This window comes from Talpa europaea (genome assembly GCF_964194135.1).
Source record: "Talpa europaea genome assembly, chromosome: 10".
Classification (NCBI taxonomy): Eukaryota; Metazoa; Chordata; class Mammalia; order Eulipotyphla; family Talpidae; genus Talpa; species Talpa europaea.
In genome coordinates this window covers 32,179,057-32,196,154 of record NC_140077.1, presented here as the reverse complement: position 1 = coordinate 32,196,154, position 17,098 = coordinate 32,179,057, and the positions used below count along the sequence as shown (strand labels likewise).

The 17,098-nt window shown below is 41.9% G+C and overlaps 1 protein-coding gene across 1 annotated transcript in view; it reads right to left on the bottom strand.

The window, feature by feature from the left end:
• The window catches only part of GRID1 (glutamate ionotropic receptor delta type subunit 1), a gene marked incomplete at both ends in the record, with an annotated part of 601,422 nt that overhangs the window by 196,341 nt on the left and 387,983 nt on the right, over nt 1–17,098 (bottom strand). The window contains one exon of the mRNA XM_084245065.1: nt 7,743–7,913. Within this exon, the coding sequence (XP_084101191.1) occupies nt 7,743–7,913 (171 nt within the window). The remainder of the gene's footprint in view (nt 1–7,742; nt 7,914–17,098) is intronic.

Sequence of the window (17,098 nt, the reverse complement as noted above, 5' to 3'; positions counted from 1 at the left end):
AGGAATCAAAAAAGAGGCATCTCGGATGAGGGTAGACCTGAGAAGCAAAAGAGTGGCCCAAATATTGAGACCACAGGCATGGCAAAGGAAAAGACCTGGATGCAAAGCAAAAGACTGGAATCAGATCAGAGATGGAGTCAAGTCAGAAGCAGACAACAGCCAGAGCCAGGAGTGGGGTGCTAAGACTTTCTGGGGAGCCTGTGACCTTGGGGACAGAGCTGGTCCAGTTAGCCACCCTAAGGATGTATGTCAAGTTCCTCTTCCTTGACTGTTTGTGTACATTAGGTGAATGGCCTAGAGGGACAAGCCAGAGATATGGATTCATTACAATCTGAGGCAGTGCGTGAATACAGCAAGAGTTCTAGAAATGCATATTGAATGGGCAAATTGAATCTCTACTGCATTTACTTACTGAGCGATGCTGAGCAAGTCATTTAATGCACTAGACTTAGGTTGCTGAAGATAAAATAAAATGTGATGGGTGGCGCTGGAGAGGTGCAGTGGGAAAACTGATTTATCCCCCTGTGAAATGCAGATGGTGATACCCTGTGTGTCCAGTACTGTCTCTCCCCAATGACTCTAAAAGCTTTCCAAGGGTGAGCAGAGGACATATCTGGTCTCTGCAGCTTGAAGCTTAGAAGACTGAGCTAGGAGCAGCCTGCATGTACATATGAAATCACTCACTCGGGCATGTATCTCTGACCTCCCTCAGGCCCCAAAAGGAATGTCATGTCTGCCACAGTCTTCTGGGTCTGAACTGTGTCACAGGACTGCCCTTTGAGGGAAAGACTTTTCCCTACATATAGGGAGTCCCATAAAATGTGCTAACACAGGAAGACCCAGATTGGGGGGGCTGGGAGGGGGCTTTAAAATATGCTGACTCAGGTTCCTGAAAGGCAGGTGGCTTGGTTCACTGCTATCAAGGTCCTGTCATCTGCATTGAACAGCTAGCTTAGCTTAGTACAACCCATCCTACAATGAGATCGCCCTGGGGCTACAGTGGAACAGGGAAGGGAGCAGGATAACACTGTAGCCCAGCAACGGTGGGCTACAGATTGCCTACAGATCAGCCACCAATTGCCTATCCCCTGGCCAGGCTTAAGCGTTCTGTCCCAAGAAGGTTCCTTATGTCCTCTGTACATGGTCACCTGTTATGGCCACAGTATAGCTCAAGTGTCCTCATTTCTCCCCAGGGAGATGGTTTCCCAGCCTTAGCACCCCCTCTCTCTGTCCTGCACAGAGTACCATCACTCTCTATGGGCTACATCCTGGCTCTCGGCACCCTGGCTGCTGGCCTCCTCAACACTGACCTCCCAACATGTCTTGCCTCTGATCCCTTGCCTCACACACACTGAATTCTTCCCTTACTCTCCTGGGCCTCTGGGCCTTTCCATATGCCATTGTCCCTAACTGAAACCTGCTACAAAATAGCCTTAGAGCTTGTGAGAATTAAGAAGGAAAACATTTGTGACATGTGTTACACAGGAACTATGTGTTTAATGGGTGTTTGTGGAACTAATGAATGTTTAATGAGCAGTCTTAAATCTTCTGTTAGACTAAAAACACCAATGTAAAGAGATGTCAAAGTATCTGCAGAGAGATCGCCTCTTAGGATATGAGGCACAGAGGAGAAGCCATGCTGGGGAAGGGCAGGGGGCCCTGGGTGGGTATATTCCATGTGGAACTGTCCATTCTGCAATCAGAATCAGGACTGTCATTTCCATGAGATGGAAGAATACCGAGAAGGCTTGATTTCCAAACTCAATTACCTATAAAAGGGGCGGGTCCCCAGAAGGCAAATCAGAAAGATGAGAACACAACTGTGAGAGGCAGAAGACAGAATTCAAGCAGGAGCCCCTGTCTAGGGCTTGCAGTTCTTGAGAGACCCAGACAGACACTCCTGGGTGCCAGATAATTAAAGACAGATAGCATGAAGTCAACCGAGGACCGGGGCTAGGAAAACTGATTTTATTTTTTAAGCATTAGCACCAGAATCCCCATTACATCAGTAACTTTATTGTATTTAGGAAAATACCTTGTGTCAGCAAGAGCAAAGGCTACCAGTAAGATTGTTAAAGTAATCTTCATGAGAAAATAAGAATTTACTTTGGAGTCAAGAACCAGAGGGAGCTATTAGGAAGGGGGGAGGGGAACCAGCACAATGGAAAGGGTGGAGTCTAAAGGGAGTGTGGGACAGACAAGGAAGGGGGGCAGATTTAGAATTTAAGAGGCTGTTTGTGCAGATATAATGCAAATGCCCCAGCTGACCCCCTCTGTGTGCCATGCCATCACTGAGATGTGGATTTGCTGTCTTACTGAAACCAGAAAAGGCACTGATTTCCCATCTGGGTTGGCACTGGGTGGAATAGGAGCAGCCCTGTCAGAAGTCCAGATGATCTGTTTATTTACTGAGTCCCTAGAAGCAGGATTACGGGCAACATTAATGAAAATATAAGGTCCCATGAAATGTGCTGAGCTTTTCTGGAGAGCTGCACGTTTCCAATCCTGTCTGGACCTCAGCAGGCTGAGACCTGTGCCCACTGCATCAGACTGGAAGGGAAAGGCCTGCAAGACGATGGCGCTCCCCAGTAGCCAGCTGTCTGCCTTCCTGTGCACAATTTCTTGTCATAAATCTAAGAATTTAAGCAAGTCATATTAGGGTGCTCCAGCCTTGTCTGTCATACTCCAGGGACCAGAGAGCTGCCGTGCATCCACATTATCAAGGTAAGGATTATCCTTGAAAGGAAAGAAAGATGAATGGCAGGGCAGGGTCAGAGCCAGACTGGCCAGCTGCATCTCGCCGCCAGACCATTATCCACCCAACACCCAAGCAGGAGACAGGGGAAAAGCTTTCATTAACAAAGCCTGCCTTTCCTCCAGGCTTCTAAAAAGCCCAGTTTTCTCTTCCCTCCATCATTAATCAAGCCAAGTAGACTGTTCAGGGAGACCTCACAGAGGCAAGCAGCAGGAACTGACCTCTGACCAGCTCCTCAGACAGGCTCTGCTCATCCAGCAAAGTCAGACAAGCAGCCAGCAGAGGGTCCAGCTGGGAGGACAAGCTGACACCCAGATCTCACGGCTTGAGAAGTCTATCCCAAGGCGAGGCTTGTGCCAAACTGCTGCGGGTCCACCTGTCCCAGGAGAGGGCACCACGGCCAAGTCAAAAGAGGGAGCAGATGGTAGCAGAGGCCACAGGGGCTCTCAGGGGAGGGGTGGATAGGTGGGAGGAGCATTTGTACACACCCCCACACTCTAAACTCCCAATGCACTTGTGGCCACCTGCGATCAGAAGTTGTCCCCAGGCAGACTACCTGAGTGACTGTCTCTGACAAAGGCATCAGTGACCATGTGTCCCCACATGGTTGTCAATGTGCCACCCAGGTCTTCAGAGGTAAGTAAACCAGCTCTGATATGAGGAGGCTCAGTGATGCACCTGAAAAGGGGATTCTACCAGCAGGTTAACAAAAACCTTGTAACCAGGGAAAAGGACAGGCCGTCCTAAGGAAATAGGAACACATTGGGTGGGGGAGGTTTAAAATGCTTTAATAGACTGAGCAGGGCAGGAGTGATTCCATCTATCAAGCCATTTAGCAATTTTAAAATGCACAAAGAAGAGAAATCCCAAGCAGAGGGAGCATTTTAGAATAATGCCACATTAGGCCCCACAGCTTAATTCAAGGATCAGGCTCCACAGTGACCAGACAACACAGCTTATATCATTTTCCTGTCCCTCTCTGGAAACACATTTGAATATAAATGGGGTGGCAATGTGACAATATGTCTGTTACTTCCAATGCAGCCCTGAAGTCACAGAGTATGTTACAGATTCTTCAGAGCAAGGCTGTCTGTGAAATCTTAGCTAAGTCTCAGGATTCTTAGGGACTGGTTATCACTTTTATTACTGGCTGAGTCAGACAAGCCCTAAACTAACTTGTCAAGAAAACAAGAATGAGAAACATCCAAATAAGACAGTGCTTTGTAGGGAAAATAAACAACAGCACTTCACTCTGGCAAACACAAAGCTTTTGGAGCCACTAGAAACCACTTATTTAGGTATTTTTCTTCTAAGGCACTTTCTCTGCACTAAATAGGAACCAAATTGATTTGCTATAATAGTGCTTGGTTGGTTTTAGAACACAGAAAGCCCTGACCACAGGCTTAATGGAAGAAGATGGAGTTTCTGAAGCCAGCTCAGTGGAGAAGCTGAGAGATGGATGATCTTGCAAAATATTGCTGTTCTTGATGGCCCTTGTGAAAACTCCTAACCCAGAGTGATCATCCCCAGAGCATCTAATGGGGGAGGAACTAAAAATGGACTTGAGAGCTCCATTTTCAAAAGGATTTTCATTAATTTCATCAAGACAAAGTTAATAATCCATGACATAAATGTTTTTTTTTTTCTTGAGTTGGCTGTTCTAAACATGTTAGAGTCTTCTCGATAAATCTCACAGCTAGAGAGCTAGAGGCTAGTAGAAATTAGTTTGCCTTCTACACTGTCATTAAGAAAGAAAGAAGTGGTAATAGCTACTGAGGAAACTTGAAGGGAATGGCTTGTAAATGAGATGAATCTACAAACTGCCCAAACGGTTGTCGGGCAGGATGAGTAAATAAATCTACATTTCCCTCTCATCATACCCTGTGCAAGAAGGCACACACGACAAATGGAGACAGAGATTCCTTTAATAAAATATTTTATGCATAGATACTTAAGAGACTCCCAGAGACAGTTTAACTTGTGTTAAGACCTACGTTCTTAACAGATCTGCCCCATCAGTCTTTATTGAGGGTATCAAGTGAGCAGGGTCTTGTCCAAAAAGCAAATGGGTCTCAAAGACATGCCCTCACCTCTCCCAAGGAAAGCAGCTCTGACTGAATGCGTGTGTGAGTGATGTGGACAGTAAGTGGTTCGCAAGCCTGTGATAAGGAACTGGACAGATAGAAAATGCTGTCCTACCTGCTGTGATTCTTTTAAAAGGCATGCTCAGGAAGACAGGTGCACTATATCATACAAAAAAAAGAAGATGAGGTTGTGTACAATCTTCCCATGGACATCCTGACCACACCTCGCCACTTCTCTCTAAGCATAACTCAGCCTTGTTCCAAATGGGTTTTGTATGTTCTCTCACTTAATTTTCATTGTAACTTTAAGGGGTAGGTAATATTTGAATCTCCAATTTATAGAGGAGGAAACAGGATGACAAATAAATAATAAAAATCAAATGATTAGTAACTAGAGTAACTGGGATTTAAACGCAGACAGTCTAACTCCTTATTCTGCTGCGACTCTGGCTATAGCTGCTACTACAGCTAACTGCTGCTAGTATTTATTCTGCTGCTGCTACAGCTACTACTATTGATACTGCTGTGTTATTACTGCTACTGCTACTGTTGATATTACTGTGCTACTACTCATTATTGCTACTGCTACTACTGCTGCTGCTATTACTGCCACCACTACTTCTACTGGTGCTACTACTGCTATTGATAGTACTATTATCACTACTACTTCTGCTATTGCTGCTGGTACTACTATTGACACTATCATTGTTACTGCTGGTGATGCTATTACTACCATTACTGACCTTAATACTGCTATTACTACTGCTATTACTGCTGTTGTTTGTTTGTTATATCCCTATTACTGCTATGCAACAATTACTACTGCCCCAAATGCCGCTTCTACCACGACAATCACTGCTTCTACTGCTGCAGCTATTACTCCTACTGCAACTGATGCTGCTCTGCTATTACTACTGCTGCTGCTACTGTTACTAATATTAATGACACTATTGCAACTACTACCGCTGCGGCCACCCCTGCTACTACTGCTACCTCCACAAGATAGCAGTGATGCCATCTGAAATCTTGATCTCTAAGTAGTGCCTGGGTTTTAGCAGGAATAGAAAGAGGTAGGGTGGCCAGCGTTCTGGGTCTAATATTTGTATTTATCGCCCTTGATGATGACTAGTCACAAATTGCAGAGATGAGACTTGGCTTATCCTCTTATTCAGTGTGTGTTCCATCTGTGCAGTGGAGAGTGGCCCCTCCTTTGCTCCTCAAGTAGAGGGAGTGCAGTGTGAATATGTGAGAACTGGAAAAAGAGATGTAGAGAGGGGAGGAGGGCTATGGAGCAGGGCAGGGGCAAGGCTGGCATGGTTCAGAGATTGATGAAGTTCTTCAAGGAAGAGAACCTGGGAAGACCTTCCAGGGGGTAAAAGCCTCCCATGGTCTGTCACACAAGAATAAGGATATGAGGGGATTTTCTTTTCCTTCCTCCCTAGTGGGGGTGTGGAGATGGGCCGCACTGCTGGAAGTCACATCATCACTCTGCTTCCATCCACATGGAAGGTGAGAGGAACAAAAACTGAAGCTCAGTGAGGGGGACTTATTTTGTCCTCAGCTATTCTTCCTAACTACAGAGTAGAAGGGTCCTGGAGAGGACATTGTCCACTCTCCTGTCCAATGCAACTTGTCACCACTTTAGAAAGACCCCAGAAAATCTGAGGGCTCCCTGGAGAGATGGGGTAGGAGGCATGGGAGTTACTCCAGCTAAGATCAGTGTCTGCTGTGTTTCATCATCAACCAAGATTCCAGTATTCACCATCAGTTGGGGCATGTTTCTGTCCCCCACCCCGCCCTCTACCAACATAAGATGATCAAATGTATCTGATGCTTTCTCAAATTACTCTTATGCCCATTCCACTCCAGAGATCCTAATAACTCCCTCTCCAAGCTGTGCACCCCCTGATCTGCTGATTCCCAAATGTCTTGGGCTAGAACTGATGCTCAAGTGGTAGACTCAGCCCTTCTCTGACCTGCAGCTCTGAACTCCACCACCCCCTCCCACTTCCTGGTTGATTAAAGAAGGTGCACTGGTTTCAAATGCTAAATAGTGAGCATATCACATGCAAAAACTTCTAAGTAATTTTCACAAAGCCATTTGGGAGAAATGTCCTATTATTTGGCTCCCACCAAGCATCAAACTCAAGTTTTCTTGTATATGATATTCCTAATAGGGAAGTGGATTCTGGACCACCAGCAGACAGTCTCCACAGTGTCCCAATGTTACTCCCAAACATCCAGGGAAAACCACTTCTCACAACAGCCCCACATCCTACTCCCAGGCCCCAAGACAGGTTAACGCAGACTGCTTCTATGCCAAGGGAGTGATGCAAGGACAGACCATAACCCCTTTGTGTCTCTCACCTTGGAAGGAACAGAACAGGTCTCTGCTTAGCTGGGACTCAGTGTCCTGATTGACCTAAGCCATAATACCAGAAGATGAGCTGAGACAGATCTAGTTGTTTCCCTTAAGCCATAATATTGATCATATTATTGACTTCCTACAAGGAAGAGTCTAAACTAGGTTCAAAGCAATGACTCCCCATGGGAAGGCTCCATCCCCAGCCTCCCCAGATGAACTCATCCCACACCAAGCAGCCATCACAAAAGCACATGAGACAGGAATCTCCTTACTCCTTAAACATCTAACTTTTAAATACAAGAGGCACCCTTATGAGCTAAAATGCCCTGTCTGCTGACAATAGGCATAATTGCCTAATAATGCTGCCCATAGGCACTGCCTAGTCGACCGGTTTTAATTTCAGCAATGACAGAGTTCTAGTAATTAAAGTCAGTGGGCAGTGGGGTTGAGCTAGAGCTGAAGCATATCATTGGCTGTGGGAGGCTGAGGGTATGAGTAAGACTCCCTCCTGGAGGGAGCTCAGGAGGCAAGCACTGACCTGCAGCATCTGGAGGTAGCCTTCCTGGGGGTCACAGAGCAGGGATGAGATGCGGTGATTGTTCCTCATGCACTTCTGGTTGTCCTTTGCAGACGGGAAGATTTGCCTGACCACGGTCATCCTGCCAAGGGCACTGTGGACCAGATCCAGGATCTCTGGGTCGCTGATTTCCTGAGAAGATAACCAGCACAGTGCTTACCATCAACTCAAGAACTGTGTCTGCTGAAGGCCTTTCAGGAAATCTTTACTTAAGATGAAAGGCTGAATTGTTAATGTCAAAAGGGTTAATAATTGGGCCAGGTCACATAGCTCATTATTTACGAATATTTGTTAACTCTAATATGTAAACATCTTCCCTGAAGGCTGGAAAAACATGTTTATAGCAAACCATGAATCCATTGATTTCAATGAAGTCAAGTTCTTAAGAATCAGTTCTGTCTAATGTCGTGATAGACATTCATTGTTAGGAGGAAAGGATGTCCTGAGCTAAATCCATACAGACTTTGTGGACTCCACCCTCACTCCAGACCAAAGCCATCAAGACACTGGAAATGACAAATCCCATCATCACCAAAGGGAGGGTTGCTGGGACCTGAGGGCGGAGTTAAGCTGCCAGGTTTGGTATAAAATCTGACACGTGGGCCTTGCAGCTCGCTCACTCTTGGCTTCACGGCTCTTGGCTCTCCGCCAGCTCTCAGCTTGCCATTGGGATTCCAGGTCAGTGGAATGGATAAGACACATTTAAGACTTTATCTCCCTCTTTTCTCCCTGAGTTGTACATTTCCTCATTTCCCCTTCCCTTGTAAATAAACCTTTTATTAACCTTTTGTGTGGGCCTACAGTTGAGTATTACTAAATCCTTTTTAAGTGCACGGGTGAGGACCCACAGTCAGAAAACCCATTTTATATTGAGGTTTCCCTGTAACAATTGGATGTAAAGGCTAAATTTCCAGTTGGGAGTTATCTACCTAGTCTACACAAATAAATCTGGAGTTCTCTAACTTAGATGACAAAAATGCAATGCACATCCTCTAATTATTTAATAATTTGATTCAGTGTTTAAAAAAGATCTGTATACAAAATTTGAAAATATTCATTTATTCATTCACTGCACAAAATCTACCAAGCATTCCTCTGTGGTTTGTACTGTACTGAGCACTGGGGTTACAGCCATGAAGGAGTCAGGTCTCATCCCATCCAATGAGGCTCAGGATCATAATCATAGGGTAAAGTATTCTGAGTGATGTAATAAGGAAATATAGGAGGAAGGAAACCCATTCCATTGTGATTTACATGGTAGATAGCTCATTAGGCTCTTTTCCATATATATTATTATATTTGGTACTTACAAAAACGCTAGGAATTTTATAAGGTAGAGCCTATTATTATCCCATTTAAAAGGAGCACTCTCAAGCACAGAAATAGCAAAGGGAGCAGGCCACAGGGAACTCTTCCCAGAACGTGTCTTTTATGAGAAAGTGGCACTTAAGCTGAGTCTAAGCTTAAGATGGTGTAGCACCTGCCCACTGTGGCACCCGTTCCTGGTTGAAGCAGCAGGTCTTATGGAAAGCCACAGCCTTCCCAGACCTGAAGGGCAGGGCTACTGGCCCTCGTGTTTGTTTGGGGGTGAGCGGGGGCAGAAAGGAGGCATGGTGAAAGGCAGACTTGGAGTTGTGTTCAGGCCAGAAGCTGGTAGGAATCCACAAAAGCCACTAGAACACCCACACGAAGGGTCACAAAGAGAAATTTATTTGACACAAGCAAGCCATAGTCAGGTTTATATTTTTAAAAAACTCTGGCAGCCGAAGAGAGAATTACAGAGGAACAAAATTTCCATGGCTAGGAGCAACCACACAAAGTGAAAACTCACATGCACCAAGGGTTTCTGTGGTAGGAGAGAATCAGTTAAGAAAATCTCTGGCTCACTGAAAAAGTGACTAAATCGGTGGTTGGTTGCAAATCAAAATTTTAACTGTGAATAACTTTTTTAAAATAAGTCTTCAGTCTTCCTTCTCCAGTGACACAATCCAGCTTTGAGACAATAAGATGGTATAAATGGAGTGAATGAGGTGATGGAGTTAGAAATGAGTGATAAGGGTTTCAAAATCACTTAAGCAGGAGTGTAACATGTTTGAGGGACATGGTAACTAATGTATTTCAGTTACTGAGAGGCTGAAATATAGGTCTCAGGCAACCACATGCTGGAACTGGCAGAAAGTAGGAAATCTAGAAAGGTAAACTTGCAAAGTGTTCATAGTGCGCACACATGTCAAACTGCAGTCATCTCAAAAGAAAAGAAAAACATATTGAATCTATGTTGAACTTTGTATTTTTTTAAAAGATTTATTTATTTATGCATACAGGAACTGGGGTACAGGCCAGAGGTGCGGGTGGTGAGAGGATTCACCAGAGACAGAGCGGGGAGCAGAACAGGCAGATTGACCAAAGTACACTGCTGAGGCGAGCAGCGGGCAAGTCAGGAGAGGTCTGCTGCACCATGTGGGTAGTTCCCTGACCGGGGATCAAACCCGTGCTGCAGTGGCTACAGACAGCTTCACAGGTTGCATCTCAACCCCTTGCGCCACCAGAGAGTCCCTGAACTTTGTATTTTAGACAAAAGTTCTTTGAAGGGAAGATGATCTTGTTGGACTGGGACCAAATGTGGGGAAATTGTGGGGGTTACATCTCTCAGGATGACTGGGAGAGACAGCCCAGAACACAGGAAATGGACTTCAGGAAATGGAGCAGAGACTGTAGTTGAGTTTGGGTGTTTGTGCTCTGCTCTTAGCTATCCTCCTAAAGGAGGCCCTGCCCTGCACATGATTGTAGGATGAGAGAAATGACATGACATTCTTATCTAACAGAAAGCAGAAATATAAGGAAGAGCAATGAGTTGTGTAGTTAGCTTTACTTGGAGAAGGAATAGAGGATTTAGGAAAGGGATTTTTATCTAAAAAAAAACAACAGGTCATAAAGAACATCTTTGAAATTATATATGGGGGCAGTTCATCAGAGTCAACATGCCTTGAGGAGCAAACAGATGTGTCAAATAACATTTTTCTCACTTAAGTCTTGACACCAGACTCACTGTAGAAATGCTTTTATTTAACTTCTCCTATGTCCTCAACTTCCCGGAGGCAGTCAGTGAGCACTCCCCACTGCACCCCAAGCAGGATCCCTGAAATCTCTAGAGTCATTGTATGACTCTGCCATTGTATGACTCCAAGGCACACAGCAGCTTTCTGATGTCACCAGCACCTTCTCTGGCAGTCTGCGACAGCACCTGGAGTAAGCGACTAAATGAGCCAGGGAAAACTCAACACAACCAAGGGGCTCAGTCCCTGCCCCAGCAGCCTGGGTCTTCAGACTGTTCCTTTCTCATATTGCTCTCTCAAGACTCCTTGAGGGTTTGGCACCATATCCCAAAGCCATCAGCTGCCATATGCCTTCCCCACAGATCTCTACAGACCTTTCTGCCTCCCATGGCCCAGCTCTCTTTCACTTGCTCTGCATCTTTTGCTCGTCCCAGCTGAACATTCCTTGCAGACAGATGAGCAGAAGCAGCAAGACAATGTGCATATACTGTGTGGCCTCCGCCAACCTCCCTGAAGTCAGGAAGGCACAGCAGAGACAGTAACACATCACACCCAGATGCCCACTGAAGTGTGCAGCCTCAAAATTAATCTTGCTTATTATATTACTTTTTAAGCTTATATTGTGAAATATATCTGAGCATATGAACATTATAAACATTAAGTGAGAATAATAAAATGATTTCAGTGTGCCTTCCGTCAAGCTATGAAATAAAATGTACCCTGTAGCTTAGTTGGATGCCTCCTCCCCAAATGCTTACTCTTTCCTTCTCATCAAGAACTGCTTTGGATACGCTCTGACTTATGTAAGTAACCCAAATAATGTACAACTTAGTCTTCATGCATTTTGCTTAGCTTTGTGTAAGTCAGTCGGCATGCCTCCTTGGAATTGTGTTTTAACACAATTGTTCTCAAAGGCTGTCGTAAATTAGCATCTCCTGGGGAATCCAATAAAGTCACAGGGGCTCAGCCCTGCCCCACTTCAACAAACAGTACCTCTCCATTCTCCATGAGCTCTCCAGATAATTCTAATGTTCACCAAGGTCTAAAACCCACTGGTCCGCATGATGTTTTTGTGATCTATTTATGGAGGTGGGTGAAGCTTTTCTAGACTTCATTTTCACACTTGTACACTATTGCATTGTATGACTCTGCCAAAATTTATTCACCCTATTGTCAATTATTATTTGCATGTGCTTGCTTGCCTTTACAAACCAAATTTCTATGGACATTGTCCTTGTGGTTGTGTCCTGATGCACTCGTATCAGAATTTTTCTAGTTTATACGTAGAAAAAGAATTCCTTGATAAGGCTATATAAACATTCAGATTTAAGAGGTTATATGATTTAAAAGGTTATATCAAAGTGACCATACCCACGTCCAGTCATAAATTATGATACAGTTCTGTTGTTCTGCATCTTCCCATACCTAATATTGTGTGACTTCCTAATATTTGCCAATCTGTTGTGTTTAAATGGTATGTCATTGGACTTTAATTTCTACATCCTTCATTCTTAATCGAGTTAAATATCTTTCAGACATTTATGAATCATTTGTCTTTCCTTTTTTGTGCTTGCACATTGGCCCAATTTCCATCAGTTGGGTCTCTAACATACTGATTTTGTGGGACTTTATTTAAAAATTTTGGATACTACACATGCTACAAATACCATCCCTAATATCTAGAAGGCTTTATTTTTTAATTAAAATTTTTATAGTGATTTTACTTGTTTTTTCTTCTTTGCCCTAAGTCTTTTTTCCCTAATAATTCAGCCATTGCAGCTAACCTTTCAGGTGATTGGCTTAAGCTGGTCACAATGTCTCTCTACTTCTTTCTTCTCCCTAAAGCATCTAGAGTCACGTGCCTCCACTCATTTCTAATAATCTTTGTGTGCTCTCTCTTAGGTTGATACCAGAAGTTTGTCTCGCTTATAAATCCTGTTTTTAAAAAGTAAGTTTTGATTTAATTGATATTCTTTTCTGTGTTGGTTTTCTATTTCATTTTTATCTGTATGGTTTTTATTTTTCTGTTATTTTTGGGCTTATTTTGTGGTTATTCTGCTAATTTTTTTATTATGAAGCTTAGCTTTTGAAAATTACACCTTTTGTCTTTTCTCAGGAACTAGTTAAGAGTGTAAGTCTATACCTAAACACTGTTTTAGCTGTGTCCCTTAAGTTGTCATATATTAATTTGACCATCATTTGTAAGATTCTGTTTTCTAATAAATTACATGTATAATGTGCTAGGGATGTTTTCCAAAAATTCCAAACATTTGTAGTAAAGTTCACCTGGAAATGTAAATTGAACAAGGCTAATCTTTTAAAATTTAATGGACCTGTTTTGTGTTCCCAGCATGTAGTCAGTTGGCATGAATATTTCCTGTCTAGCTGTTTTCAGTGGTGGTAATGTTTTTAGGCCCATTAGATCAAGGAACTGTCTATTCCTTTTTATATGCAGTTTATATTTTCAAAAACTCGAAAAACATATTTTCAGATTCTTACTAGGTACACACAAATTTAGAATTATAACTCCTTATTGAATTGAACCTTTTATCTCTTTAGATATCCTCTTTATTTCTAATATTTTGGTTACTATCTGCCTGCTCTAATATCTTCCATTTCTTTGTGGTCAATCTTTCTCTGTCTCACATTTTAACTGGGACACATAGATGCAAATGTGGTAGTTTTTAATATTTTTCTTTGACTTTTTTAGTAGAAATCTCATCCCATTTACATCGGACTATGATTCCTTATATATTTGGAGTGATTTCTATCCTGATTTATATTATTGTGTTTGTTTTCTTTTTTGATTCCCCTTGGAATTTTTTTCTTATTTTACCCTCTTTCAAAAGTTATATTCTCTATATTATTTTTCCATTGGTCATCTTAGGTATTTCAGTATGCATGATTAATGTAGGAAGTTAATCACTAATTTTACCATTATCCCACAATGCTGCTTATAAAATCACCATCATCCCTACTAATGTGACAATGTTCAACATTTCAGTTTTGTCTTTCATTCAGCCTTACTATTACACATAATTACCTTTTCTTTATACAGTTAATATTTGTCTACCTAGTCAATATCTATCAATCTATTCATGAGATATTCTCTCCTTGATCTCAAACCTTAAATCTGGAATAATTTTTTTCTCTGGAAGTATATTATTTACAATTTCCTTTAATGGGATTTGATTGAAATAAACTTAATTTGTATTTGCTGGAAAATGTCTTGCTTTTGATCTCATTCTTGATAGATGAAGTTCTAAGTTGACTACTACTTTCTCTTAGCACATTTAAGATATATAACATAATCTTCTGGCTTCCACTTTTGCCCAGTGTGTTAGTTCCTTATTGTTACAATAACAAATTGTCAACAACTTAGTGGTTTAGGGAAAAAAAAAAAAAACAGAATTTGACTCTTTTCAAAATCCTGGAGGTCAGAAGTCCAAAATCAATCTCTCACTGAGCTGAAATCAAGATGCTGGTAAGGATGCACTCCCTCCAGTAATGCTAGGGAAGACTGTTCCTTGCCTCTTGCCTCTTATACCTTCTGAGAATTTCCTGGCTTGTTTTCACATCACTGTGATCTTCCTCCATGGCTAAATTGCCTTCTTCTCTATATTTAAATCTCCCTTTTATGAGGGCACTTGAGATTGTATTTAGGGCCCACTAAGATAATTCAAGAAAATTTCTCAATCTCTGGGTCATTAATTTAATCACTTCCGCAAATCTCTTCAACCACATATATGGTAACACACTCAGTTTCTAGGGATTAGGCCATGGATTTCTCTTGGGGCCATCTCTCAGTCCACAATCTCAGACATGAGGGATCAGTTTAATTGGCATTTCTTTCAAGATGATTTATGCTTTCTCTCTGGGTGTTCTTTACATTTTCCATTGTTTCTGCAGTCTGCAAACACCCTATGATGTGCCCAGCTGTGTGTGTGCTTTTTAATTTTATTCTGCCCCTGATATGGGATTTGGTTTCTTTCAATAATTGTAGAGAATTCTAAACTATAACATCTTTTAGCATTACTTCTTTTCCATTATTTCCTATTTCCTTCTAGAGATCCAATCAACAGTGTGTTAGATCTTATCATTATATCTTCCTATATCTTCTACATTTTTCATCTCTCATTTCTCTGGGCTACATTCTAAATCTCTTCATATTTTCCAGCTCACTAATTCTCTCTGTTTATGTATTAATTTGATGTTTCTTGCTAACTTCAATTATTTGGTTTTTAATTTCCTGAAGTTCTATTTATTTTTCTCAATTTTGCCTCTTTTTAAAATGTCTTTTATTCCTTGCTAACATTTTCTATTTTTGAGACATATTTAAAAATATTTATTTAATATTGTATGCCAGATCATCCTAATATCTAAAGTGATTTCAGATTTGATTAAACTGTCCTTGTTTTCCATTCTTACTCAGGATAACATGCTGCTTCTTTCTCTCCTTATCCTCTTTTGCTCTCTCCATTTTCTTTTTCCTTCTTTTCTTTCTTCCTTCCACCCTTCTACACGCCCTGCCCTCCCTTCCCTTCTTTCTCTCCTTCTCTCTCTCTCTATTTACAACCTTATTTTCCTTAGAACTTCTTTATTTTTTGAAGTCTGACTGGAATTTGCATTACACAGAGAATATCAATTCTTGCTTCTACCACCTATCCAGAAGCACTGCTAATCTATAACTACAGAAATTAATATTAAATTCTACTCTGGGTTCTGTTACGCATCAGAGGTGCTGTGACTTGGATCACAAACCTGCACAAGGGTTGTCACTTCTCAAGATGTTGCCCCTCTATTCCACTCCAATACGGAGATAGAAAATTTTCCTTGCTATCTCCTTCTGGAGAGTGGGTTCTTCTCTCATTAGTCCTACACTGAAGTGCTAACTTTTCAGCTTTATTTGGAAATCTGTCATTGACTCTGGACCATATGTTCTACCTTAAGAACAAAAGCTCAAGTTCTCCCTAGTTTGACCAATTAGCTTAAGGTAAAAACTAAATTTGCAACTCACATATTTCTCAGTTTCCATTTTAATTTTATATGTGGCCTCTACACTCAACAACTTGATGATACATCTTAAAATATTTTTCAAGGGCCTCCCCAGTGGCGCAGCGGTTAAGCGCTGGGCTGCGAAGCTGCCCGCAGTCCCTGCAGCACCAATTCCATCCCTGGCCACTGGCGAGGGTCCCACATGGCACGAAGACCTCTCCTGTCTCACCTGCTGCTCCCCTCAGCAGTGTATTTCATCAGTCTGCCTGTTCTGTTCCCCGCTCCGGCTCTGGTGAATTCTCTCACTCTCCCACATGTCTGACTATACCCAGTGCTTGTATAAATAAATAAATCTTTAAAAAAATTGAAAAAAAATATTTTTCAAAATATACTTATCATTTTTAAATCTTTTCCCTTGGGAGAGGCATTCAAGCTAATTATTTTTCTATAAAGTCATGCACCTAATTCCTTTATATAGAATTTGGGTTCTTTAAGGTATGACCCTGCCATTTTTCTGGGATATACACTTATAATACAAACTCCTCAGATGTCTTGGCTGTGTGACTGACTCAAATTCAGTGTTTATACTACAATTTATATTTGCTTCATCTAATTTTTTCCAAAGTCCATTGTCATTACTATTAAAAAGAGGATTATTTCTGAGGGACCTAAGGGAAGCATGTTCAACCTGTTCCATTGGGTCATTCCCCAAATGTGTTGATGAAATACCTCACTGTTGTTGGTATAAGAAGGTAAATGTTCTGTGAATTCTATAATATTTTGTCTTGCTCCAGAAATACTCCCCCCTGACCTACCCTGTTACTTTTCCTACCGCAGTCTACTAGGTTCTGCCCATAAGTCCTCTATCATAAGTACTGCTTATTCAAGACATTACCACATTACCTTTGTAAGAGATGACGATGACTTGGACAGTGGTAAGTGCTAATGAATGATGTTTAGCGATAGTTAATACATAGAATATGGAGCACATGTTGATTGATGGGATTGGAATAGTGATGGCAAAATACTGCTAGACCTGGCTCCTTTGTCAAAGGAAGAAATATTTGATAACAAAAATACAGCAATAACTAAAACAAGCAGAGAAGACAACAGAGATGGAGTTCACAGTTAACCTCACATCCTTCTTGCCAATCATCAAGAAATAAAGGTTCTTTTGTGTCTTGTAGCATACTTAATGGTTGATTTCTATGAAAACAATAAAATGTAAGCCTTGCTTCATGCACTGAATAATAAAAATACTCATTG